The sequence below is a fragment of the Sebastes fasciatus genome, chromosome 12, assembly GCF_043250625.1.
Source record: "Sebastes fasciatus isolate fSebFas1 chromosome 12, fSebFas1.pri, whole genome shotgun sequence".
In the NCBI taxonomy this organism is placed as follows: domain Eukaryota; kingdom Metazoa; phylum Chordata; class Actinopteri; order Perciformes; family Sebastidae; genus Sebastes; species Sebastes fasciatus.
Genome location: NC_133806.1, coordinates 26,847,489 through 26,875,185, shown reverse-complemented (window position 1 = coordinate 26,875,185; position 27,697 = coordinate 26,847,489). Strand labels below are relative to the sequence as shown.

The following is a 27,697-nucleotide window of genomic DNA, read 5'->3' as shown; positions in this document are numbered from 1 at the left end:
TTTAATTTCCTCTCAAACACTTTTCAATCTGTTCCATCACCCTTACAAAAAATAAATATACTTCAAGTTTATTTTACAAAGTAAACTTAAATAAAGTTCAAGTATATTCCCAAGTATACTTTTATAAAATAAGTATAGTAATATACTTGTAAGTGTACTACTTCAATACATCTTGGAACTAAATTGGCCCACTTTTTAGTTTATAAAAGTATACTTTAAATGTAAGAGTAGTAAGCTTTGAGCACACAACTAGTTTACATCACAGTTGTATTTTGTACTGATATGAACTGTATTACAAGTGAACTTATAGGTATACTTTTAGTTATATACTTGTAGCCCACTTTTTAGTTTATGAAAATACACTTTAAAGTATACTCTCAATAAACTACTAGTTTAATAGTTTTTACTGCAAGTAGACTTGTAAGTTTTCTTTAAGTGAACTTATACTACTTAGCCAAATATACTTTTCTGTACTTTTCAGTATAAGCCAAGTATACTTGGATTTTTCTGTATACTTGACAAGTACACTTAGACTTTCCTGTATACTTGTCAGTATAAGCTAAGGATATTTAAGTCCAATTTTGTTAAGTATTGTATCTCTGATAAGTACATACAAAGTTAACTGAAAGTATACTCTCTTATTTTAAGTTTAAAAGATGAATACTAATAGCACACTTGAATAAACTTATTTTTCTGTAAGGGCAAAGAGGCAGGTTTGGCTTTCTTTCAAACAGTTGTTATTGCTAGAGTTGTTGTGGAGGCAGAAAAATATCCAGTTAAATGTTGCTATAATATGAAAGAGTGACTTGGCAGAGGATCTGCTGAACACGTGAAGAGAATACGCTCAGTGTTACCGACCCAGAGAAAAAGCCCAGGGATGGCTCTTCTCCGGAAATTATAAGTGCTTTAAACTGGACAATTTTCAGATTACCTGTCTCATGCACTACTGTCAGGATATAGTGACCTTTTTTTCATCATGTTTGCTCCATTTGCAGGTTTAAGTTGGTCGTTTAGAACATTCTCGAACTCTAGTAAGTATTTAGGCCAGCAGGACGGTGCTTGTGGGTCAGGGAATGGTAATGAAGGAACTTCGTGTTGGGTATTTTGGACACCAATGGAGCTGTATATATCAGACTTTTCATGAAATCTGTGACAATTTGAAAAATATAGAATAACAGCAGCCCTCCCCTTTGACAGTAAATGCACTGATAATAACTGGCAGAATAACCTTGGATGTGACGGTTATGTCCTGGCTCAGGGACAGACAGCAGGAAACACTCACTTTAATATGTGTCTCTGTGTTCTGTTCCTGTTAGCGCTGGACGCCCAGGAGCAGGAGTTATGGATGACTCAGCTACAGCTGTGTTCCCGACGCCACTCTGACAGCAGCGCCAAGGTACACACACACAGACACACACACACAAGTCCTTAACGCTACTCAAACAGCACTCCAGGTGTATTTAGTCCAAACATTGTTTGATTGGTAATGATTTCAATATTTTAGTTACAAAATCAACGCACGAGAAATCAGATTTTTACTTTATAATATTTTTGACCGTTTATATATTGAATGTACATACTTGACTTTGGATAATTTTTTGTTATCTTATTTACATTGTTATTGATCTTATTTGTTATAATCTAAGTTTTACTTGATCATGTTTCATTATTATAATAAAAATACATCATTTGGAGTCAAAATTATACAATTTATTTGTTTTTTATTGATTTCATACTGTGCACAATGGTAGAATGTGATGATGCACAGGGTAAATGTCATGACCAAAGTCTCCATTGTGTGCACATAGCCTCCTGTAGTGGATATCAGTAGTATTTTATTGCCAGATTCCCTTTCAAGAGGTAGAAAACCCACTTGGCACACTTTGGTTATCCAAGTGGCCAAATGGAGAGTCTGCCTGGTCCTATCCTTACTAAAACATTTGTAGAAACTATGTGCTTTCTGCTTTAGCACAGTTGTAGTCAAGGAGTTGCTGAATGAATTCAGTGGCATCTCTGTGCATGGCATCATTGCTATAATGGTGTTATCCACTGTCTTATCTAGAAAACATTTAAAGCGAGGATACAAATGTAAATTTTTCCTTTGGTTCATCACAGTTTACTCAGGTATAGTAACAGTCACAATGTTACTGACACTGGGGATGAATTCTCTGAGGTCTTACCTATCCATAGAGACCAAGATCATGCATATAGACCTGGTAGTTGTGGAGCTATTCTTGATTTATTTTGGGTATGTCTGTCTAGGCGAACCACATCTTCCAGCACCCTATAAGGTTAAGAGTTTAAAGGTTCAAGTACATTGATCTTGAGACTTGCGACTTTCCTTATCGATCCTCTTCTCTGCGCCTTATTGGATTACAGCTATTCCAAATGTACAGAGTGGACATTTGGCCGGGCAGACAGGTTTGGTTTCTGGACATAAAGGAGCCAGACTGTATTTCCAGCCACTATATGTTCCAGTCCAGCTGCTCATTACCGTGAGGTTTATCTTATTCAGCATTTCAGTGCTGCTTTACTCCTCTGTTCTCAAACAGCTGAACAGCCGCTGATGCACTTCCAGGTACATTAAAGGTATCACTTACTCCGGTTTATGATGTGTGCTGTGACATTAAAACATTAGAGCTTTTCGTCTCTTCTAAATGGACAAGCTACAGAAACACACACACACAAGCCGCGCGCTTTGATGCTGTTAGTTTGTTTTCTAACTACACCCAATTACACAATTTCCCCCTCGGCTCCATCTCACTCCTGAAAGCCTCCAAACGGCAACATCTGTTCAGTCCTTTTCACACACAGCTAATCCAAGAGCCTAATACCTTCTGCACCTCTCGGTTAGTTTAACTTGCTCCTGCATGTGCTTGCGTCGAAATTTGTCAGGTTTTGGTAAATGCATCCTCTCAAAAGCTTCAGAAATTAGAATTTTAAAATGTAAGCCTGCAACATTTTCCTGTTGCTGTTGTCCTGAGGCTCCGATCACACTGCGACGCGTCGCTACAGGCACAGCCGCTTCAAAAAACGCCCCATGGTAAAAGGCGTCGGGCAAAACAGCTGATGCACCATGTGGAGCGAGGCGGTGTGCTTAACCAGGCGGTCAAATGTGATTAACGTCTCTCTCTCCCTCAAAGACATTAGCCTACATGACACTATCACAACATGACATATGAATTCCATCGTCCCTAGGTAGCCTAGCTATGATGCTAAACGGAGCTGCCGTGGCTGAGGACAGCGACTCAACCGCGGCAGCTCCAAAGGCAGGCTAACCGGTCCGAACACCGGTATGTTTTTTCATCATTAAATTCACTTCTGAGAATATTTGAAGCGCGAAATCAACTGTGTAGATGTGTAATTATGCAATTTTACGAAAAATGTATTGACGTTTTCAAAGTTGAGAAGCTCCACAAGCTGAGAAGAATGATTGCTTCTTGCATGTTCCACAAACGAAAAGCAATATAATATGAGAGTGGTATATAAATGTCGGTTAGCTCGTCTTCCTCAAGGTAGAGAGCTCATCAGGATGCACCAGCTGAGGGGGAGGATGGCAGGACTAATAATACACTTCCTGCATCATTGACGAAAAGTTCTCTCAGTGGCCTACATATGAGGTCAAGTTGAGGAATTGATTTGTCAGCCTAACCACCGGCTCTCAGTGTTCCTTTAGGTTCGGGGAGCAGCCTGTCTGCCGCGCCTGTGATGAGTCAGTCACTGAAGATGTTGGAGTGGGTCTGTATTAGGGCTGCACGATTATGGTCAAAATGATAATCACAGTTATTTTGATCAATATTGAGATCACGAATATTTATCATGATTATTTATTGATTTTAGGGACAAAATATTTTGCAGTTTCACATTTAAATAAACAAAGCACTGCTTTCTCTTCAAAGTTGGGCTACATTTATTCTAATGTACAAATCTTCGCATCAAAATAAGACTGGTTCTTGTTCACAGTGCATCTCCTAGATTCAAAATTAAATTGTACCAAAACATTTGGGCTTGGGAGTTGTTTGTGTTTTTGTCTTTCAACTTTAACCTTTTCACAGTGTGTTTTCAGTTCATCAAAGTTAATTTGAACTTTTTTGGTCGCCTAAAAATGTCTTATTCAGCGTTCGGTTATATTTAGCTCCACCCTCTCGTGTCACTTCTGGTGGAAAGAAAAAGATGGCAATGGTCAAAAACCAAGGTGGCGACGGCCAAAAACCAAGACGGCGACGCAAAAAAAACAAGGTGGTGATGGCTGAACTCGAGGCTTCAAAAACCGCAGTCCACAAACCAATGGGTGATGTCATGATGACTACGTCCACTTCCTCTAAATTGTCTAAGGGCATGACAGCTCCCTAAAAGTGAAGCCAAAACGGAGCACGCATTTTAAACATCGCAGTCGATCATGTTCATTTAATTGTGGGAAGCCAAAATCGTGATCGCGATCAATATTTGATTAATTGTGCAGCCCGATACTCTGTATCTAATCTCATACATCAAGCCTGGACCTGTATTTTGCTTTATGCTAAACAAGAATACTAAATCAGCTTCACAAAAGTAAGTTCTTGCAAAGTTTTTAAGCACACAATGTCACCTTTGGGTAACCCCATATTTTTCCAAACCAAAACTCATTGTAGCATACGATTGCATGACAGCTCAATTAGCTGTTTGACAGGGCCGGCTGGCAGATCTACAGAGATCACTGTACAGTAGAATGGGTCGGCCGTCTCCAGTGTCAAACTCAGACACTCTGCACGCATTTAAGCGTTGTGCTGCGCTGGAACAACGTCACACTGCTTCTGCCTTTGCTTCTGACAAGCAACGCTCATTATTTGCACAACTTTATGATTTATATGTCTCCCCCATATCAAATTATGCTTCAGGGCTATGGGGCTTCAAAGATTGTAAAATAGCAGATTCTATACAGAACAGAGCTGAACGCAGTTTTTTAGGTGTTCATAAGTTTTTTCTCTGTCAGAGAAATATGAGTGATGGACCCAAAGCTTAAGCTGCTAATAATGAAAGCAAGAGTTTAAGTGTATTGTATCAGTGTGCGTGTGTGTATGTGTGTGTGTGTGTGTGTGTGTGTGTGTGTGTGTGTGTGTGTGTGTGTGTGTGTGTGTGTGTGTGTGTGTGTGTGTGTGTGTGTGCATACATGATTTGAACAGTGATAGCATTGTGTCTTGTAATAGCTCTTCTCTTTCTATTTCATCAGCGAGCGCTGATGACTCACCCCCCCCTGAGAGCGACACGTGTGTGAGTGAAGCACGATCTGCGTGTTTGTATGTGTGAGAGTGTCTCAGTGTGCGATAGACAATGCATGGAAAGATAGATCTCCTAATATATCTGCATCTTGGCCAACATACATATATCCTGTGTTTGTGCTTTTTGGAGTTCTCTGCAGAGATGGTCCTAACCAGAAAAAAAAACATTTGTTAAAACACTATGACCACAACAACCTTTGTTTAGTTGTCTCTCAGATGCAAATGCAGAAATGGTGTGATGTTGTTACAGAGCTGCCAAACCCTGTTTTATTTATGGTACGAGGACTTACTGGCTTATAAGGAACGATTGTTCTTAAAGAGACACAACGATGGGAAGACTTCTCCAAAAAGAGGAAATGTCCCTGCTCATTACTCTAAAGGGACAACCTCACATCGGTAGTCCACAAACCAATGGGTGATGGGTTCAACTTAAACAAATCAGTGCATGAGAAGGGAGGAAAGCAAGCCAATGAGTAAAGTCAAGAGAATAAACACAGAAGGCTCTTCTCATGATCCTGATCATTCCAATACACAGATATCTTCAAAACCATTTAGCCATCTGGAATGAAGCTAAGCGGTGAGTGAGAGTCGTGTGAAAATGGTCGGTGAACGTGGAGAGTAATTTCCTCTCACGCAGGCGCAGAACGTACATGGTAGTGGTCTTTGCGGTGTGTTCAAGTGCAACTTTTTGGCCAAAACAAAGGCGATGTGAGGCGACGTAGCTGGCGGCCTTGGTCGCCACTAGTTCTCCGATGCCGGCTTGGTGTGTCCCCAGCTTTATATACAGTCTATGATTGGCACCTACCACAGATGGGGAAACACAAAAGGCTGAACAGGGTGAACATTAAAACAAGCTGAAATCATTTGTCAAAGTATAAGTATAATTGGTTGACAGTGCAAAAATACAATCAGAATTGAACGCAAAGTTGAACCTGCAGTGGATTTCTTTGGTTGCAGTGGTTCCGTTTATACACATTATGTAGAACGTGTCTGACTGAGCCCCGAAGACCAGAGATCAGAGGCATTAATGTGTATAGTTTCTGGGAACTGGATAAAGACAGAGGAAATAGCTGTAGTCACTGTTGGACTCACAAGTATGAGTGCGAATGTGGCAGACATTCATCACAGCTCATCTCACACACTCATTAAACAAGCTGAGATGTCCCAGTGGCTCTGCTCTGCAGTAGCAGTGTCAGTACTAATTACCTCCTGGGGTCACAGAGAAAACCTCATCATCTCTCTTCCACTGACTATAGTCTCTTTCCTCTCTGCCTTTCTTCCTTTGTTCGCTCTTTCTTCATCATCCAGAAGAAGTCAAACTTTCTCACACTGTGCTCTTTCTCACAGTGTCTTTCTGGTGTTCCTCACTTCCCACTTTTATCGCCCTTAAACTACCTTTCTCTCTCCATTCAAATTCTCCCTACCTACGCACTCTAATCTCTATCTGTTCACAACCAGGGCTGGTAGTCTAAGACCCCTTTAAACCAAAACGTGGCAACCACAGAGGCCATCACTGATTCTGTTTACTGAAGGTCTCACCAGAATCGAGTGGCGTCAATCACAGCATCCACTCTGTATCTTGTGGCAAAAGTCTGACATGGTCAAAGAGAAAATGTGATGCCCTTTCTGTGTCACTACAGCGAGGAGGTAGAGGTGACAAATCACTGCTTCCCCGTCGGACGGGGAGCGATTACCATGATGCTGCGGTTTTCTTGATTATTAACCTCTTTTACGCAACAGACCTGGTACCGTGTTCGGCTGAGCTGTGTGCTAAAACACTGCCTTTAAAAACTTCATAAAATGCTGTGGTGGTCTTTTTTCCTAATTGTTTCTAAAAGATGAGGCCTTAACGTCACTAAAACAACACTCCAAGTGTATTTTGTCCAAACAATGTTTGTTTACAAAATCAAGGCACAAGGAATTGTATTTTTACTTTTATAATATTTCTGACCATTTTTATATTGAATGTAAATACTGTTATTATCTAAGTTTTACTTGATCATATTTCATTATTATAATAAAACTACTCCATTTGGAGTCAGAATTATACAATTTAGTTGTTTTTTATTGATTTCATACTGTGCACAATGGTAGAATGTGATGATGCACAGGGTAAATGTCATGACCAAAGGCTCCATTGTGTGCACAGAGCCTCCTGTAGTGGATATCAGTAGTATTTTATAGCCAGATTCCCTTTCAAGAGGTAGAAAACCCATTTGGCACACTTTGGGATGGGTGGACTCTCTGAGGTCTTACCTATCCATAGAGACCAAGATCATGCATGTAGACCTGGTAGTTGTGGAGCTATTCTTGATTTATTTTGGGTGTGTCTGTCTAGGCAAACCACACCTTCCAGCACCATAGGGCTTAAGAGGTTAATAATTAGTTTGTCTCTGTGTGTAGGTGATGATCCAGGCTGAAGGGCAGCAGAAGAACCTGGTCAACTCTATTGAGTCCCTACCGCCTCGAGGTGGAGCCCTCTCTTCTCTGGATGAGGTAGCATGTCATGTATTGTGTGTACAGGGTAGATAAGGAACCAATGCAGGCTGTTCTCATACACTGTTTGTAGCTATACCTACCAAAGGTAATGCACTGTAAATGCGTACTTTACAAAATCAATTTGTATGTAATCCAGGAGGTCGGGGTGGATGGGCGGGTCCAAAAACACCAAACTTTCACCCAAGAGACCGCTTTCCGTGTTCCATGTGAAACCAGAAGTCAATGTTGATTTATTTGTCACGTTTTTCTTGCTTTTTCTTTTGCACCACCTGGGCACAAAACACTTAGCTTTTTTTTTAAACATATAGCTGAGACTTAAATGTTACTGTTGGTCAAACTGGAAGCATCTCCTCCTGGTCCTCCTTCTCACCTTCTTTCCCTTCTCTCTTTCCTCTTCCCATTTATCAAGGACCTGCTCATTTTAAAGGCCACTTCTGCAGCCACTTTGAGCTGCCTGGGGGAGTGCCTCACTCTGCTGCAGCACAATGTTGTCCAGGCCCTCAACCAGAACCAAAACCACAGCCCTAGCCCCAGCCTCAACCGTAGCTCGGCTGGTTTGAATCAGGCCGCTCCGACAGAAAGAGTCAAGACGTGGAGTCAGCGATGCAGCTCCAGCGTGAACCAGGTGGAGCCTGGTGGCCTCAGGTCCAGCAGTCAAAGCCCGACTCCCAGCTTCAGTGAGAGCCTGAGTCCCAAAGACAGCAGCTGCAGTTTAAGACGAGGAAGTGGCCACAACCACAACCACATCCAGAGCCAGAGTCATGGCCGTGAACATGCAGGTGAGTTGAGCTATGGCTGCTCAAATTTGACTAATCAGTGGAGGAAAGGATGAATCTTTTTGTCTCTTTGACCTCATCTCCACCTGGTATTAACATGTAATACATTATCTGAATTGAGAAAGAGCTGGTAAATCAGATGTAAATGCATGCAGAATGCAGTCACAAATGCAAGTGGATCTTCCGGGAACCACTGCTGGAGGTGGTCTGGTTTGTATTGTTTAACTCTCATCTTAACGTAAATGACATCTGTACAGAATTGCTTTTTAATTTTTCCAAAAATTAGATAATATTTATGCCGGGAGTGCAGTTAGTGACGGTGTGGGCTCTATGGTAGTGGGGGTGGGGCTTAGTGAAGAGTCAATACTGGACCAATTTCAAAATATGTTGTCCCCATTAGTCACCAGAACATGGGAAAATAGGGTCCAGGTTGGAAAATACCAAAGTTACCCTTTAAAAGCACTTTCACCAAAGGCGGTGCGGGTTTGAAGAATGATGTACATAATATGTCCGCATGACTGAAGGTTGCATTTACTGACTGTTGTTTGTGGAGTCAGTACAGAACATAGATAAGGAGGCAGTTCGTATAATATGGCCTCACACAGAAAAATTTACCAATTTTCAAAACTACAGTGGTATAATGAACACAAACCAACTTTCTCATACAACCTGCGATGATGTGTGCGGAAACCCAAATTAGAGACAATTCGTAACGCAGCATGATATACTGAATCTAACATTTTCAAAGCAGTTGAACGTGTATGCATATATAAAATATCACCATGATCAATTGCTGATAAAAGCATTGTTTGAATTAATTTATTCCTTGCAGCAAAAGAAAAACAGCATTTGTTTCTATTATAGAAACTTTACCCTGATTTTGAATTTTTTTCGCAAGACACTTGATATGGTGTTTAAAAGACAGATTGTCTTCTAGGAAAAACATTTTTTTTTTGTAAATTGAGACTCAAATCCCTTTATTATTTAAAGTAACAATCTGATCTCAATCTGATCAATTTTGCACTTTCTAAAGATGAGGCCTAAATATATAACATGCTGTCGTCCACATAAAATTTTTATTTTGTATTAATAACACAACACAAACTAATGATATGAATTGTAAACAGAATAGGACCCAATATGGACCCTTGTGGGACACCATTTTGTATTTTTGAAAAGCTAGAAAACAAATCATCAACTTGCACTTTGCCTTCTCCGCAACCGCAAGTAGTTTTCGACCAATTTAATTTTTTTTGAAGACAGCTTTATGTTAACCAGCCTCTGTAACAAAACAGTTGTTCTATAGTCCAGCTGAAGTTCAAATCTGCCACTTTAGAATATTTCTAAGCTTGGAAGACAAGGAGGACTCTGAAGAAGACTACAAGCTGGAACGCTGATTTTTTTCCCTTCTCCATCCACCAGTAGGTGAAATTGTGCTGGAAATCCATACAAAGCTGAAAAACCAACAAGGAAAACAAAGTGAAGAGTTGAAGGTCCATATAGAAATGTAGATTTAAAGAAATTTGTACAGAAGTCATAGACCTCAGTGGCACCTCAAGTTTCTCCATCAGCTGTATGTTTGCTTCCTATTTGTCTGTCAACAAGCTCCGAGAGACTGTGGGAGTGTAGAAGCTTGTTAAGATATCGTCTGACTGGCGGTGCACTATGTCCCCTCATAAGCTCTCCAGGAGAGCACATTTGCCCAATTACAGAAAATGAGTCTCATTTTTCTTGTTTGCTCTGCTTGTGTAACATAACCCAGCATGCGAGTTTGTAAATTTAACAAGAGGCATATTGTTTTCATTTTGTTCTTCACTCTTTGTCTGTTGGTGTATTGTTGGCAGGATGCAGTAGTTTGCCTCTCTGCACATTAGTCAGTGTGTGCTGGCAGGGTGAATGATTCTAAATGTTTTGGGTCAATGGGCTAAAAGCTGGATGGAATCCATAAAACAATGAGTTATACAGTCATACGGATTCTTTATAGCTGTTTGAAGGATGTGATGTACATTGGAGTCATAAGCAGCTATAACCAACCTGGGCTCAAAGCCCAAGGTCATATGGTTATGATCCGTTTGCTAGCCAGCTCAAAAGTGTGCTTTTTCTCACCAGAACCTCGTTCATTTTTGCTTTATTTGTAGGTCAGGCAGCTTGACAGCATGCTTTGATTGCCATCTGTGTGCCCTAACAATGGAAACATGAGTTGGTTTGTCTGCTCAACAAACCAGATCTATTGGATTAAAGCAATATGTCACTATTTGACAGAACAGACAGAAACTTTGTGGGTCTTTATGATCCCCAAAGGATGATTCTCGATTACTTTTGTGAGCCTCAGTCTTTCTTGTAGGACCCCCATCAAGTTGTGGTTAGGTGACAAATGTAATGCATTCTAATGCAGGAATCAAGATTTGGAAAACATTTTTTTTGGTCAATTGTTTTGATGGTGATTTCCTTTCCCTCCAGATGGTTCCACTGGATGGTCCAGATCTCTTTCTGAGAAGCAGGTGAAAAATGGCGCACAAACACCTCTCTCCTCCTCTACCTGGCCTTCTACCACTCCAACACACAAGGACCCTTCTGAGGTAATCCAAACCATTACTTTATCATACATCTCCTTGTTCGGTATGCTTATTTTATAACACATAACGGCAATGTATGTAAATTACATTGCTGTTCGATAATACAGCTACACCTGATGTTGTTTACTGGCAGAAGAGAGTTGCTCGTGACGCAACGCGGTTTGACCTGCGCTCGCCTCACATCACAACACGCTGCGCCCGAAGTTGGGCTTTGATCGATGCAGCAAATTAGTCATCGTGGCGCAAACTATTGGAAATAACGGAGTTCAGAGCGCAGTGGTGGCGTTGTCGCGTTGTGTCTGAAAAGACCTTCAGTGAGTGAGAGAAGGAGACAGAAATGGAGAGTACGAAGAGAAAGAAATACTTAGGCAGGAGCAAAAATAGATAAAAACTGAGGAATATTAGTAGATTCACAAGCCAAGTTCACACCAGAGGGGCGAATTATTCAGTTTTCTTTCCTGAGAATTAAAAATAAAATCAAAAGTTTAACATACAAATGCTGTTGCAGTGTACTTATTTATTTTCATTGTTTTAAAGTCACCATAATGCAGGAAACAAAGTCTCTGAAACTCACATTTTTCTAGGGGAGGACCTCCAGACACCTCACTTGAATTCCTACCTTTTTTTTTTTTTAAATTTCAAGGTTGGCAAGTATGTTTTCAGGTTCATACTTGTATTTTGTTGTTTACATGCTTTAATGTTCAAAAAACATGTTAGCTCAGTGTTTAGGTGACCAAATCAGTGAGAGTTAGAGTCTATGGACACTCAAGTATCAAACATGAGGTAACCAGAATCAGGGACAGAGAGACAGGAAATTCCCCCCAAAAAAGGACTTTATTTTAGATGAACTTCCCCTTTAAAATCATCAAATGGTGTATTTTAGACACACTGGTTGAAACAGGGGAACAGGTCTGGCTGGTAGCAGGACAAACAGAGAAATGTGCTTCCTCCTCCTCCTAGTTATAGCAGCACTGATTGCAGATTGAGCTCACCTGTGCCTCGTTGCCTCAAAACAGCACAGGTGAGCCTGTAGCTCCTCTCTGAGCTCATCAGGATGATGGCAGACACGAAACACTTTCTAACGCTCAGCTAGCTAGCGGGGACGCCAGTTTGTGGAGGTTCTAAACTCCAAAAACGTTGTAGCAAATGTTCAATGTTTAATATTGTAAAATTGTCAATATTCTACACAGTTGATTTCTTGCCTCAAAAAGGGTCAGAAGTGAATTTAATGATGAAATAGCTATGAAAAATGTGAAAAAGGAGCTGTTTTTGGCTGCTGTTGTTGTGACCGTAGCCTGTACCGTTCCAGCGCTTTGCATTGTGGGATACGGTAGGTGATGTAGACTGGTCCAATGCCTACTGAGATTTTTTCCAAATCAGTACGACATCTGGGTATTTTTGGCATACTGGAGATTTTGCTTTTTTTTTTCGCATACTGCATACTACATTTTGTCCAAATCAGTACGTACTACTAGTATAGTATGATGTTCCGGATACAGCCTCTGAGTCTGCTCTGATTGGTTTGCAAGAAAACTATGGCGTACCCAGGCGGCCACCTCCGGGTCTTAAAAGTGAAACAAATGCTGAAGTGCTTTAAACTTGCATTCTTTCTAATAGCCAGCAGGGGGCGACTCCTCTGGTTGCTAAAAGAAGTCTGATTGTATAGAAGTCTATGAGAAAATTAGTTTATGGTCTCAATCTCCTTTTTCAAGTCTTCTTCAATACAGCATGATGTTCATTTAGTAAATTATGGTCCCATTTAGAGTCAAATAGACCATAAAGCAGGGGATGCTTTAGGGCGTGGCTACCTTGTGATTGACATGTCGCTACCACGGCATTGTCTGGTCTGGGAGTTTAACCCTTTCACGGTATGTGTTCAGTTCATGAAAGTTAATCAAAACGTTTTGGTCACCTAAATTGGGAGTGAACTGTAGAAACAGACTGACCAGAACTATAAATATGGCTAGCAAAGATACAGCAAGACCGCTGATACAAATAAATATACACTAGTGGTACTTGACTGGCTGCTTGTTGGCTTTTTCCAGATCTAAACGTGTCACAATTTGCGTCACAGTTTCAACAGTCCGTCCAATAAATTTCCCATGGTCCTTTGTGTGTTTCCACAGTCTCAGCAGAGTGACAGCTGCTTCATTTCTCTTGACCTCCCTCGCCAACTCTGATTGACACCACATAGCATCCGTCCACTTCATGCGGCCAGGCCTTCTTAATTTTCTGATCAACTTAGATTCGGTGCCATCCTGCTGACTGACTCACTTACACAGCACACACTGTGTGATGATGGAAGCTCATTCTTCACCGTGGAAATTAGATTTTAAAAACCTAATCGCAAGGTCCACTTTCTATCTTTGTGAGTAGGTTTCCTGTACATTATGGTCTTTATGCCATATTAGTCTTACATCAACATCTTATCCTGTACCTGAGTAGTTAATACAAATGCAGGGCCACGTACATCCATTATACCCTACAGATATAAGTGACCTATATCTAAAAATCATAAACCAAGCATTCACTCATGCAGCTCTTTGTGAAGCGGAGAGGACTGTCAGCCCCTCAGTGCATCTCTCTGTCTCTGTGATTCCCTTTGTGTGGACGAGCAGGGCAGTAAAGAACAGCTGTATAGAGCTCTGCCACCACCATTAGGCGGGCAGTAAATATCACTTAGAGGGGAAGAGGACAGCGCTATATTACACCTAGAAAGTAGACCCTCACATGATGAGAGAGAAGAGTAAACTATCTGCTTTCAGACCACCTACACATCCACAGCAAAGTGACTGGATGACAGAAAATAGAGCAAAACGTTATCCTTCCTTTTAGCCTCATTTCATCTCTAAAACAGTATTTTTTCCCAACACCAGGCGGCGCCACATATTACAAGCCTGTGCATGATCATGACACAGTTGTGTATGCTGTTCCATCTGTTAGTTCCTCCTATTATATTATTTAGTTCACATATTAAGCGGGGGGTCTGTGCATCCTCTGAGTGTCAAACAATTTCCTGCTCTGGGGAAATTTTATGCACCAATCTATGGTGGAAATGTTTTTATTTATGTAAAGGAAAACACAAAATTCAGGTGACACGTAACAATTGAAAATAAGGTAACACTTCATTTTACAGGTCTGCAAATTTCATGATAATTATTTGATAATTAGCAACTAACCTATTTTAAATTTCATTGGAATTACTGCCAAATTACCACAATATTTACCTCAAAATCTATCAAAAATTACTTTATTATTAACATTATTTAATAATTATATGCTAAAATAGCATCTATGTTTATAATAGATATAAAATAAAAAAATAAAAGTCCACAGTCAAGTCCCAAAGTAATTTTCGATACATTTTGATGTAAATATTGTGGTAATTCGTCAGTAATTCCAAAGAAATTTAAAACAGGTTACTTGCTAATTATCACCTAATTACCATGAAATGTGCGGACCTGTAAAATGAAGTGTTACCAGAAAAAAAATGGAATATAATGCTGTATTGCTTTCAAATATTTATTCTCCTGTAGATCAACTTTTCTCATTATTATTATTACCCCTGCTGTGTCTATGAGTCACATTCTTCTCTGCTACTTTTTATTATTGCAAAATCTCCCGGCGCAGCTCTGCACAAGGCGGAAGAGAGATACAGCACATCCCTATCCATAATATTCAAGTGTGCCCAAAAATACCACAACCTCTCAGAGAACAGAGATATGTGGGATACGAGCTATTAAAAGTCCAGGGGGTTATAAATTAATTAAAATTAATTATCAATGAGGTGAATCGGTGCCACGTGCACATTTAAGGAAGTAACTTCCCCCCAAACAAAAGACAGAAAAGAGGAGGGAAGAGTAAAGCATGCCTACATGCGTGCTGACTCAACAGAAATATCATTAAATGAGAAAAGTTGATCTAGAGGAGAATACATATTTGAAAGACACAAGGCACCTAATTGGACGAACGCTTTCCCTCGTGGGCTGCTGCTCCCAGCTTTTAAACCAGAACCAACATGGCGGCTCGTTTGGAAACATTCTTCTCTTATATCACAAAAATACCAAAATGTGTTTCTGAAAACATTTTATGCCAGAAATAAGCCATGCAGTCGCTGAATCTGTCTTTATTTTGGATCGACAACGCTTAGTTTAAAAGTCTCTAGGGAGTTTCCGGAGGCGGCGAGTCGCGTCAGACGCCCATGATTTGCATAAAGTAGCCTAGACCTCAACTTTATACAAATGAGAAGTGGCCAATGTGACGCCCCGTCTCTCGAATCGCGCCGCCACGCTACCAGAATGCACAATTCAGACAATGAATGGGAAGTATGGAAAGGACGGAGGGGCTGTGTATGAATTTTGTGTCTTCCTTTAAATAAATAAAGACATTTCCACCATAAATTGGTGCATAAATATTCACCAGAATGCAGGAAATGGGTTTTTTGACGCTAAAAACTCTACTGAGGGAGGACACCCAGACCCCCACTTAATTTGCGTTGCTCCCAATGTTGAAACAAAACCTATGCCCATGGCGAGTGACTCATAGATGTGGGGTTAACAAAAGTTTTAAAAGTGTTTGCAATTAATAAATACTTATACAATAAGACCAATAATCAGTTTAAGCCATTTATCAGTATATTAAGTCTGGTGCAGTGCAGACAAGATGAGCAGTTTTTAATCAAGGTGCATCAGCTGTGTGATTTGCTGCACGCGACCATGAAGGCTTGGAATCGTGACACACATGGCAGACTCCGTTTCACTGCGCTGGGCAGAGAAGCCACTCGAGCGCAGCACACTGCAAACACAATATTGTCAGAGGAGAGGAGAACATCGGGGCGATGCTGTTGGTCTCTCAGCGGGGAAATCAACCCATCTTTAATGACGTGTAGGTGTTGGTGCAGCAGATGTGTGTGTCAGCAGGCAGTGGAGTGTGACAGTTAGAGGAGGTTTTGTTCCCCGGCGCAATCTGACAACAATATCTTCATAGTTTGCTTAATGAAGCTTTTGGGTATATGGTCCGAACACAAAGGACTGCCAATGTACTGCACCCAGACTGTTGGACCACTGTTGCATACATCTTATACATCCATGGTCTGTGGAATATTGGACATCCATTTTGGAGGTCCTTGACATGAAAAAGTTTGAGATTGTGTCCATGTGCTGGACTTTTCTAACTTCCATTTATGTCCATCGCTCACTTTATGCTCCTCTCTGATTAATAAATAACTAAGTAAGTAGTTATAATATGCATATTTATAATATTTTTATCGTTCAACACAGGCCATTAATAGTAGAGACATTAAATAGAACAGAAATAATTTAGTTTTGCTTTTGTACAGCACTTTGTAGGCGGACGTTTTACTGGCGTCCGGTAGACTCTTTCAGTCCAAAATGGCGGAAGCGTAGCTCTGCTGCTGGACGCTGACGTTGCAATGGAACGACCAATTGGCTTTCACTTCTTATCAATATACGTTCTTTGGTATCAATACTGCTTTCCAGGATGCCCTGCATACGTTAAAAACAAGAAACAATGTAGTGTGGAACTGGGTCACAGCTGTGGTCCTTTACTACCACTCTACTCTAGCCTGGCCTGAAAATGAAGTGCCTTGCTCAAGAGAAGTCAGGAAACTTGTGAGGAGGAGCACACCTTTCCTGCTTTCTTGTCCTCCTGCAGTTACTACGTGGGATATTCTGTCTCTTTTCTGTCTTCATGTGCTCTCATTACTGTTCTCTGAGGACCGCCCACTCATTACTTATTCAGGAGGAAAGAGCTTTTAATAGATTCCTGCTTCATTCTACTGGGACGCCAACATGTAACATACTAACACACACGTTTATTCACATCTGGTCATTAATAATAACAACACATCAAAGCTTCTGCACACATACACCACTGGTTGTTCAGCCGCACAGTAATTCCAGGAGACAGCTGCTCGTGTCCCGTGTGAAACCACAAACCAAAGTTGATTTATGTGTCATGTAATTACGGCACCTCTGGAGTTATTTTAACCCAAACCACGATCTTTTCCTAAAGCTAACAAAGTCGTTTTTGTCACGTAACTTCCTTCCTTGACATTGAAGCAATGTGAGGGAAAATACGCTTTGTAGAAAGAAACTAGAATGGCACTCGTAGAGCGCAGGCCTCCGCCAAGGTGCCTGACTTTAAAAACAGATCACAGCTCACAGCCGTGAGGTGGTCGGCTTATTATTAACACGGTGTGTTTCCGTGTAACGTATCGGCGGATGTCTCTCTCATTCAGCAGCCTTGTTATGTCTGTATAACGTTACACTACGTCGTCTCTCATCCCGTCATCTACCACCTTTTTCTTTCTCACCGCGGACGGCAAGCAGTTGCCGCTGCACCGCAGAGTATCGCCACACATCCACACACGTATCTCTCTGTTCTCAGAAGGAAGAAGGCGGTGTCATCAACGCGTCATCAACGCGTCATCAACGCGTCATCAACGCGTCATCAACGCGTCATCAACTCGTCATCGACGCGTCATCAACGCGTCATCAACGCGTCATCAACGCGTCATCAGTTACACTGTGGATGTGTTATACCCTGTGGTCTTAATGCTCAGGCTGATCGGAATCCTTAAAAACAAATTCCTGAATCCGGATCATGATCCGGATCGCCGCCAAAATCTAATGGATTGTTTATTGTGCCACACTCCACCCCTAAAAAAAATTATACGGACGGACGGACGGACGGACGGACGGAAGGACGGACAGACAGACAAGACGGACAGACAGACAGACAGACAGACGCCGGTGAAAACATAACCACCTTGGCCGAAGGCTTTTGGCCATAGCGGAGGTAATAAGGGACTGGGCAAAGGGGGTGCAAAACGGGGGAGGCACGTCATATCATTTTTTAAGCACTGGGGAGGGACTTATGTCTTTTATTTTGACAATAGGGGAGGGACATACATCTTAAAATTGTGTAACCTTGTTACCTTTGGAGATGCATCATTGCCGGAAGAATTGGATGTAGCCGTTGCCGCTGACTCATCAGCAGATATGCTCCAGGTGGAAAGCCACAACGTTGTGCCCGGGCTCATATTCTTCACAGTTCCTACAGGAAAGACACCTGCCCCTCCAAATTCCACGTTTTATCTTTCATTGCGTTTCTGTCAGGTTTACGGGGATAAACAAGACTTGGACCCATACGCAGGTGAGGATGAGGAGGTATAGGAGGCTGATTTCAATGATTTCATAACGACAAACTACAATTTACAAAAATGCAGCTGGTCCAGCAGGAAGTTTACAAAATCCAAAAAGTAAAAACACAAGGAGTTAAACTTGAAACTCAAATACTGCGAAACAAAAACTCATGAGATGGAAACACCAGGAGAAACACAACTCACCAGAGCAACAACGAACTGACAAAGAAACACAGACTAAATACACCAGGAGAGCAGGGTGACTGAACACAGGTGGAACAAATCAGGGCGGGGCAGACAATCAATCTATCTATAACAGAAAACCCAAGAAACCAAACTTTCAACAATTTCAGAACTAATAAGCCACTAAAAAGACAAACACAAGATAGTCGGAAGTCTTAACAAAAAGGAAAAGTCCAGTGGTCACAGCACCAGACACAAACACGATTGGCGGCAAAGGTCAACCCTGGCGGAGGCCAACACCCACGGGAAACGCTTTTGACTTTGCTATTAAACGTAATGGTTGGAAAACTTTCTATTTTCTCCAATACTGTGTGAATATATAAATATACATAATATAATATAAATATTGATATTTATGGTGGAGGGAGGGTCTTGTATTTTCCCCGTCACCCAGGGAGGCTCAAGGAAAAATATGAATAGCTCCGGTGAGGGTCAAGAAAAAAAAATAAAAGTAAATAATGACCAGTCCCCAAGAATGCAGTGAAGCAGCTACACACACACACACACACACACACACACACACACACACACACACACACACAATAGACACACTTTTACATTCATCCACACAAGCCAACAAAAAAAATGAATACATATTTAAGCGTCTTTAAACACAGAAAAGTACATTTATATCATAAGAATATCAAAACTCCTGATTCGACCATAATGACAAGGTGTTGATCTGCAGAAGAAGTCAGTTGATCTTATAAGCTGCTGGTTGCCATGACAGTGAACATGTAATTAATAGTTCAACCTGAATCCATCTGATGGGAGGAGGAGGGATTATCAAGAGATTAGGATGGAGTTGAACTGAAGTCTCTCATCTTTCTTTGGTTTCCTTTATCATCCCACTCACCTCACTGCTCACCAATGTGTCCTTTTAGGTGACATGTAAAGGTGATATCATGTGACCTGTGTTTGAATGCGTTGTCGCATCTTCTGTCAAATTTCTTGTGAGTTTAATCTTTCCACTGTGCAATAAAGGTAAAAAAAACAAAAAAAAAACAGTGGGGAACCAGTCATGTGTTTGGTGTGCAGCTGATCAGCCCGCTGGGAATAAAGAGCAGTCATGGGGTATGAGGAGGATTAGGAGGAGGGATGTTCATATATACCCACATACTCACTCACTATTAAACACACTGTGCACAGAGACAAACATTGATAGAGCTGTGCTAAATGTAAATTGTTTTGGTTTTATACTAGCGGTTAGCTAAAGTAAAAACTACAATGTTTTATACCGAATTGTAGTGAAGCAGAAGTGTAAAGTAGCAGAAAAAGCAATATACTAATTAGTTAAAAGCAACACATTTGATTAATATATTCGGGGCGCTGCAAATTTGGCCTTTTTCCCCCAGTAACCAGCCTTCTCAGTTCTTGTATCATGCCGTAAATCGGCCACCGTTTTCTACGTTATACAACTATATACATTGTTTTTTAAAAAACAAACAATTAATACAAATACAGTGCTATTGCATAAAAAAAATAAAAAAAAATCGAATCCTATTGGAGTCGGCACATTGCCGTGGTGGATTAGCTTGTGTGTCTCTTTGACCCTGAGAGCTATTCCAACAGGAGACTGATCTTAGTTTCTTTATAAGTTCAACCAATAGGGCTCGGTCACAGGTTAGAGACCAGACAAATATCAGCTCCCTTGCTCAGATATGAAGGCCGTTGCAAAAGTAAAACATTGTTGTATGAACCTGAAGCGCCTACCCAAACTAAAATGTTCTCATTTGACCTGGGACTAGAGGTTACCGGCAGTCCTGAACTTTATCCAGCGACATCTCTGGCATTCTTACAGCTAAGACAAAAGAGAAATGCACCGATGGAAAGCCGAAAATCTTGCCGTTTAAAGTTGACCATGCCTCCTTTATTTGGGTTTTTCTGAGATTAAAAGCTTTTAAAAAGCACCCTTAAAAAATAAAGAGGGGAAAAAAAACATGTCTGTGATCTTCTGACGTCTGATCTAATCAGCTTGAAGTCACTTTGGAAATCATCAAGAGTCCTAAAAATCTGTTTTCTGCAACATTTAGGAGCATTAAGCGCCTATTTGGCGACAATTTTGAAAAATGGCTGCCACGGCCCTCAGGGGCCAAATTTGCAGCGCCCCGATATTTATATCTTTTCATAACATATAAACCTACATCTGTGCCAAATGTGTTGCTTTTATCGCAAAATGCACAACTGTTATGCTTAACTGCCCCGCTAACAGTATGTGTTCAGAGGAAGCGTTAAACAGTCAACTGCAGTTCAGCTGCACGGCGCCGCTGCAGACGGCTGCATAGATTTAATGTGAATGTGTGAAAAACATGACTATATGCTTGCGGTCTCGACGATCAGTGATGTCACCTTGTTCAAATCCATGTCATGTGACAAAACTATGGCAATAAGAGCCCAGTCGTATTAAACCGGAACCATCCCTGGTTTCAATAAGGTTTTCATTTTCTTTCGTTCTTTTTTTTTCTGCATAACGGAGCCGGAGCTGGCCTTTCAAACCTGTCATGTGCACCGTTGCAGAGTTGACAATAAGGACACAGGGAGCAGCTGCACTCAGCTCTCAGCCCACAGTGGCTTCCATAGTGGTAATTACACAGACTGTACCACAGTATCGTGTAGCCAGGGGTGGATGGAGGTATAGACGGAGGAGGAGGGGGATGGGACATCGGGACGAGGAGATAAAAGCAAATAAGTGTACCAGGCAAGAAAGGGAAGACGGTAGTGGTGAGAGGAGGAGGAGGAGGAGGAGGAGGAGAGGAGGAGGAGGAGAGGAGGAGGAGGCATCAGAGGAGGAGGGGTTGTGATGTAACACAGTGTGTATGTGCAGGGGGCGGGGCTTATGTAAAGAGGGAGGCCGATGGGGATCGAGAGGATTGTCAGCATCACTGTTAAGCTGCCTATCAAAAGTGCAGCAGGCAGCTGCTTTCTCTCTTTCTATCCATCTCATCCTTTCTTCCTTCCTCTTCTCATCTCACCTCACTTTCTTCATCGTTGATGTCTCTCAGCCTCTCCTCCCCCTCCCCTTGGCTCTCTCTGTCGCTTGCTGTGGTAATATCGGTGCTGGGACATCAGCCAGGGTCTCTCTGTCTGTCTCTCTCTCTGTCTCTCTCTCTGGATGGTGGACATGAAATCCAGCAGGACTCCCAACAAGTCAGCAGTGGTTGTGTGCCAGCCCAACAACGTGAGTGAGAAATCACTACTGTGTGTTTGTGTGTGTGCATGTTGTGATATTAGTTCATCATTAAGCCGTGTTACCACAGTGTTGACCCAGGTAGTGAATGAATAATAGTTGCTTATCTATAAAAGTTGGCAGGATTACACTGTAGGTTTGTGCATCTGAGTGTGTATAGTACCAGGTGTCCCACTTTACAAGGGACTGCATAGCATTTTTGTCCCTTGTCCCACGTCCCACATATTGAGACGATGTCCCACATTTTTAGTTTTCAAAAGTCAAAAACGCTTTTTTTAAAATCTGGCTTTTATCCAATGACTGTGAAGAAAGCAGGGAAGGCTGACATCATGGCGTTCTGTGTTTCCTGTCAAACTGTGCCCATGTGGGTCAAGTGCAGGTTAACATTTCACCGTCTTTGCAACGCTACGCCCAATGGCGAGTCACCGCAAAGTCACAAGCTGTGCAGATTTAGGAGGAATATGATGGAAACTACCAGAAAGAAAAGGAAGAGCAGCTACAACAAAGACTGTGAAACTACTTATAAGTATTTATAAGCTGGTGGAAGGTGATTCTCAGAGTTTTTTTGTGAAATTTGCCAGTTATTTACAAGCGGAATACGCTACGAAGCGACACAGTTCATGTGAGTCTCACAAGAAACGTGCGGCTCAAACAGAGATGTGCCGATCTATGGATGCATTCGGGCAAAGCATAGAGATGTTACAAGATCAGGGGCAGAATAGAAATGTTTATTGTTTAAGTTAGAGAGACATTATACCAAAATTGTCGACTACGTCTCAGCCTTGGTAACATGTCTCACATTGTCTCTCACAAACATACTCTTTGTCCCACATTTGGTTTGTTGGGATCTGGTCACCCTATGTGTAGCCAAGCGTGTGAAACTGTGTGTGTGTGTGTGTGTGTGTGATCCGACGGTTGAAACAGACCAGCCATTTACAACTTGTAATAAACTCCCTGGAGCATCAGAGAGGAACTGGACACACAGATAAGAAAATGACTGTGTGAGTGGTGGTTGACACAGTGTCCATCTTTCATGCCGCACAGTCTTCTTACATAACCTCAGTGTAAACCCGATTGTTGATGAATTATTTAACAGAAATGTATTTCTGGTTTAGATTCTTAAAGGCTTAAAGGGACAGTCTGACAATATTTGTTGTCTTACCCAACGTCAGATGAGAGCAGTGTCGGGGAGAAAAAAACGACAGCATCAGTCGTTTCAGCACTAATACGACATTTTGTTTATGTTCAAGTGACAAAGACTTATGGTACGTCACACATACTTGTCAACCATGAGACCTTAAAGAAAGGGAGGATTTCAAAACCAAAGCGGGACTTTGTTTCCTGCATTCTGGTGACTTTAAAAGAGTGAAAATAACAAAATAATAAGTATACTGCAACAGCATTTTTATGTTAAACTTTTGATTTTACCTTTAACTCCCAGGAAAGAAAACTGAATAATTCGCCCCTCTGGTGTGAACTTGGCGTGTGAATCTCTAACATAAACTAATATTCATCCGTCTTTATTTATTTTTGCTCCTGCTTGAGTATTTCTTTTTCTTAGTTCTCTCCATTTCTCTCTCCTTCTCTCACTCACTGAAGGTCCTTTCAGACACAACGCGACAACGCCACCACTACGCTCTGAAACCCTTAATTCCGATGGCGTGTGCCGTGGCTCGACGGCTTTTCGCTGCATCGAGCAAAGCCCAACTTTGGGCGCTGTGGCGAGACAATGCACCCCTTCAGGGGGCGATGAGAGACCTGTGCGGCATCGCCCTGTCGGGGGTTTCTTTCACAACAATGACCGGCTCGCTGTACATTATTCCTTACTTGTTGCACAGCTTTGTTGAATCCTCAATTCTGATTGGTCAATCACGGCATTCTACGGTCTGACGTAGTTCTGATGTTGGACCGTTTTTGTGTCAAGCTATTGATTTCTCAAGTAAGTGGCCGTGTAATAAGCGAGATAATGTACAGCGAGCAGGTCATTGTTGTGAAATAAACCCCTTCAGGGCGATGAGAGACCCTGTTGGGGTTTATTTCACAACAATGACCGGTTCGCTGTACATTATCCCGTATGTTTAACACATCTTTTCTAGACCCGCCCCTGACAAACAAACCCTTCTCTGTTTGGCTTCATCAGTATAACCACCATCCTTTGACGTAGCCAGGAATCACATCACATGAGTGTATGATCACTCTTATACACCAGCTGTCAGTTGTGCCAAAGGGAATGTGAGGTGGAATATGAAGCAGCATCAACATGTTATTAGTTATGATTAGTGATGGCACAAACCCCTGCTAACAGTGGCTCAGTTTGTGCCTCTCATGTAATTACCGTTGTAAGATTTGGAGCTCTACAGTCACAGAAAACTAATGTATTCATCAAAAATTACATTGAAGGGAAAAGTGGCAGTTGTTTAACAAACCTAACCATCTTTTTAGGACAGGATGTCTACAATCCTGCAAGACGATTTTCACCTGATGCTGTTCCCTCCTGTGTGCAGGGAGTAGTGTTCACATTCATTCAGTGCAATGTCACAAGTTTGGTCACGAGTTTCACTTTTCCTGTTTATGCATTATGGTTTTCATTTACAGAATTATTTTTCTTGCTTACGCTTTTGGGTTCACATTCGTTAATTCATTCATTATCCGTAACCGCTTATCCCATTCGGGGTCGCAGGGGGGGGGCTGGAGCCGATCCCCAGCTGACATTGGGTGAAGGTGGGGTACACCCTGGACAGGTCTCCAGACTATCACAGGGCTGACACATAGAGACAGACAACCATTCACGCTCACATTCACACCTATAGGCAATTAAGAGTCAACAATTAACCCAACCTGCATGCCTTGTTACATTATGCATTAGCAACAGTAGGAGTACAGATCTCTTTCGCCTCCGTTTTAGCCACCATATTTTTGACAACAAACTCACATTCAAATTGAAACGATTCAGATTTAATGCTACAATTTATGATATTTAATTAGTCTCAAAACTGGCCCACATAAAAAACAGTGCACAGAACAGTATCTGCGAGCGTAAAAAGCAAATCCGGAGCCGGACCTTTCTTTAGCGCTGTGGAGATAGGTCTGGTTATGCGAGACTACTGTTAAAACGAGCTGGCTTCACCAATAGTTCTTTGTGTCTCCACCAGCAGGGACAGCAGCAGGGTCAAACCAGCAGCCCAGAAACCCTGGATCCCACTGACGAGACCACGGACACAGAGGACCATGAGGAGGAGGACCTGGGAGTTCTGGATGACCAGCGAAGCATCATGCTTCACCTCCTGTCCCAGCTCAAACTTGGCATGGACCTCACACGGGTAAGACTCTGGTTTTGCCACCCGATTCAACTGTTATCAGGCCATTAAATAGGCTTTATCAGTGGCTAAGCACCATGCTGTAGATGTGGGTCAATAGGGACCTACTGCACCTACTACATTGTAAAAGTGAAACTTAAAGGCAACACATTAACGTGAAACGTCACGTTTTGAACACAAACAAAAAAGCTTCTTTAGGTTTAGACAATAAAACTACAACTTCTTTAGGTTTAGGTAATAAAACTACAACTTCTTTAAGTTTAGGAAACAAATCTACAACTTCTTTAGGTTTAGACAATAAAACTACAACTTCTTTAGGTTTAGGCAACAAAACTACAACTTCTTTAGGTTTAGACAATAAAACTACAACTTCTTTAGGTCTAGGCAACACAACTACAACTTATTTGGGTTTAGGTAATAAAACTACAACTTCTTTAGGTTTAGGCAACAAAACTACAACTTCTTTAGGTTTAGACAATAAAACTACAACTTCTTTAGGTTTAGACAATAAAACTACAACTTCTTTAGGTTTAGGCAATAAAACTACAACTTCTTTGGGTTTAGGTAATAAAACTACAACTTCTTTAGGTTTAGGCAACACAACTACAACTTCTTTGGGTTTAGGTAATAAAACTACAACTTCTTTAGGTTTAGGCAACAAAACTACAACTCCTTTAGGTTTAGGTAATAAAACAAAACTTCTTTAGTTTAGGCAATACAACTACAACTTCTTTAGGTTTAGGCAACAAAACTACAACTACTTTAGGTTTAGACACTAAAACTACAACTTCTTTAGGTTTAGGCAACAAAACTTAAACTTTAGGTTTAGGCAACAAAACTTCTTTAGTTTAGGCAATACAACTACAACTTCTTTAGGTTCAAGCAACAAAACTATAATCTTCTTTAGGTTTAGGCAAAAAAACTACAACTTATGAGAAAATTTCTCATCAAAGCTTCAAAGCCCAAAAAATGGTATTCGGTACAGCGGGATGTTGCAACACGTTCTCACTCCCACCTCAAATACAGACACTTGGTCAGTCGCCCTACGCTTCGAAATCTGATGTTCTAGGTTCCCCTCTAGTGTACTTTCTGTACGTGACATTCATAATGTCTTTTCAAAATAATCTTCCAACGTAGGTTTACTTATGACTAACCACCGTAACAACTTACAGGAGCCGCAAAAGCCGCACCACGCAAAAGCCGTGATGATGTAATTTTCTCCTCGCGCCGGCTTCACTACAGGGAGCATAAACCAAGCTTTAAAATTAGCTCTGTTTCTGTACAAATATCCAATATTTTGTCATAGCTTGCTGACAAGTGTGTCAATGTGAAATTTAAAGCAATACTAAGTCCATTCAGAGTGCTAATATGCAAACTGTTGTCTATATTTGAACAGCATTGGTAAATAATACACAAGGCCTATGTTGTCTGTTTTGTTTTGACATCCTTGCTTCTCTGTCTGTCTTTATTTAACACCCGCCTCCTCTTTGTTGTCCTCCAGCCCTCCCCTCTGTGGTTTTAGTTAGCAGTCAGATGTCCTCTGCTCATGTGATTGTGGTGACTCTTTCAGACCAGTGAGCTCAATCTGATTACTAATGGACCAGTGCTCTGGATCACAGGGATAATGTGCTGATGATGTGCAACAGAAGGGGATTCTGACCTCGAATACCTGAGAGAGGGGCGGGGTGTAGGCAAATTATGAAACGGCTGGGGGCGCCCTCGTGATCCAACTCTGTCGATAGAACCACATTATTCATCCAGACATAGGCTATCCATCTGCCCATCTATCCTTCCCCTCGTCCATCCATCTATCCCTTCATCTATCAACCATGTGCTCTGGTCGTGTCCATATTGACTAGTGGTGCTGCGTGTGACAGGGATCGACATTTCTGCCCTCTGGTGTGGCTCAACCAAAATACCCAATCTTGTCATTGTATTTACAGTCAGGTTGTGTAACAGGCTTAACTTTATGTAATCTGAAGGCCGATAGAGAGTCTCTCCGAACTACAACGTACAATTTACCCCACATGACATGAAACCATAACTTACCATTGAAGCTGTTAGTGGACCTACAGTCTATATTAGGGGTGGGGAAAAAAGGTAGAAGGTAGTGTTCGTAGTTATTTTAACCCAAAAAACGATATTTTCCCCTAAACTTAACCAAGTGTTTTTTTGCCTAAACCTAAAGAAGTTGTAATTTTATTTCCTAAAACTAACTTTTACAACATAGTAGGCATAGTAGGCCCCTACTGACCCACATTTGTGGTGCTTATAGCGACTGATAACACCTATTTAATGGCCTGATTACAGTTGAATCGGGTGACAAAACACATGTAGACTGGATGTAGAAGGAAGTTACCGCTTTTATTGTTGTAGTCTGAGTAATGTGACATCATATCCTTTCCATATCCGTCACAAAAACAAACCACAGCGAGCCGAAACAATAAAGTAGAAAACGGTGGAGGGTCTGCGTGGATACGACCTGCACCCTCACATGTTAAATCCAAAGTGGTAAACACTACACATCCAGTAAAGTATGGAAACACTTTGGGTTTCACACATTGCAGGAAAAGCAGAGCTAGACATCATGGCTAAAGCTGCATGCTAACTCTGTCATGGACAGGAAACGTTATCGTATTGCGGTAACGTGCGGTCAAGCCGGCCGTCACTCTCATC

At 41.4% G+C, this 27,697-nt stretch overlaps 2 protein-coding genes across 3 annotated transcripts in view; one reads left to right on the top strand and one right to left on the bottom strand.

The window, feature by feature from the left end:
* The window catches only part of cndp1 (carnosine dipeptidase 1), a 149,696-nt gene extending 144,077 nt beyond the window's left edge, over positions 1-5,619 (bottom strand). The window contains exon 1 of the mRNA XM_074654481.1: positions 5,615-5,619. Coding sequence (XP_074510582.1) covers positions 5,615-5,616 — 2 coding nt within the window. The 5' untranslated portion in view covers positions 5,617-5,619. The remainder of the gene's footprint in view (positions 1-5,614) is intronic.
* LOC141779577 (oxysterol-binding protein-related protein 10-like) overlaps positions 1-27,697 on the top strand; it is a 49,089-nt gene that overhangs the window by 8,668 nt on the left and 12,724 nt on the right. The window contains exons 3-7 of one of the 2 annotated variants that reach the window (XM_074654466.1): positions 1,317-1,396; positions 7,662-7,754; positions 8,167-8,536; positions 10,994-11,112; positions 24,860-25,024. In XM_074654466.1, coding sequence (XP_074510567.1) covers positions 1,317-1,396; positions 7,662-7,754; positions 8,167-8,536; positions 10,994-11,112; positions 24,860-25,024 — 827 coding nt within the window. Of the gene's footprint in view, positions 1-1,316; positions 1,397-7,661; positions 7,755-8,166; positions 8,537-10,993; positions 11,113-24,856; positions 25,025-27,697 lie in introns of both variants that reach the window. The other variant, XM_074654465.1, reaches the window with a different exon arrangement.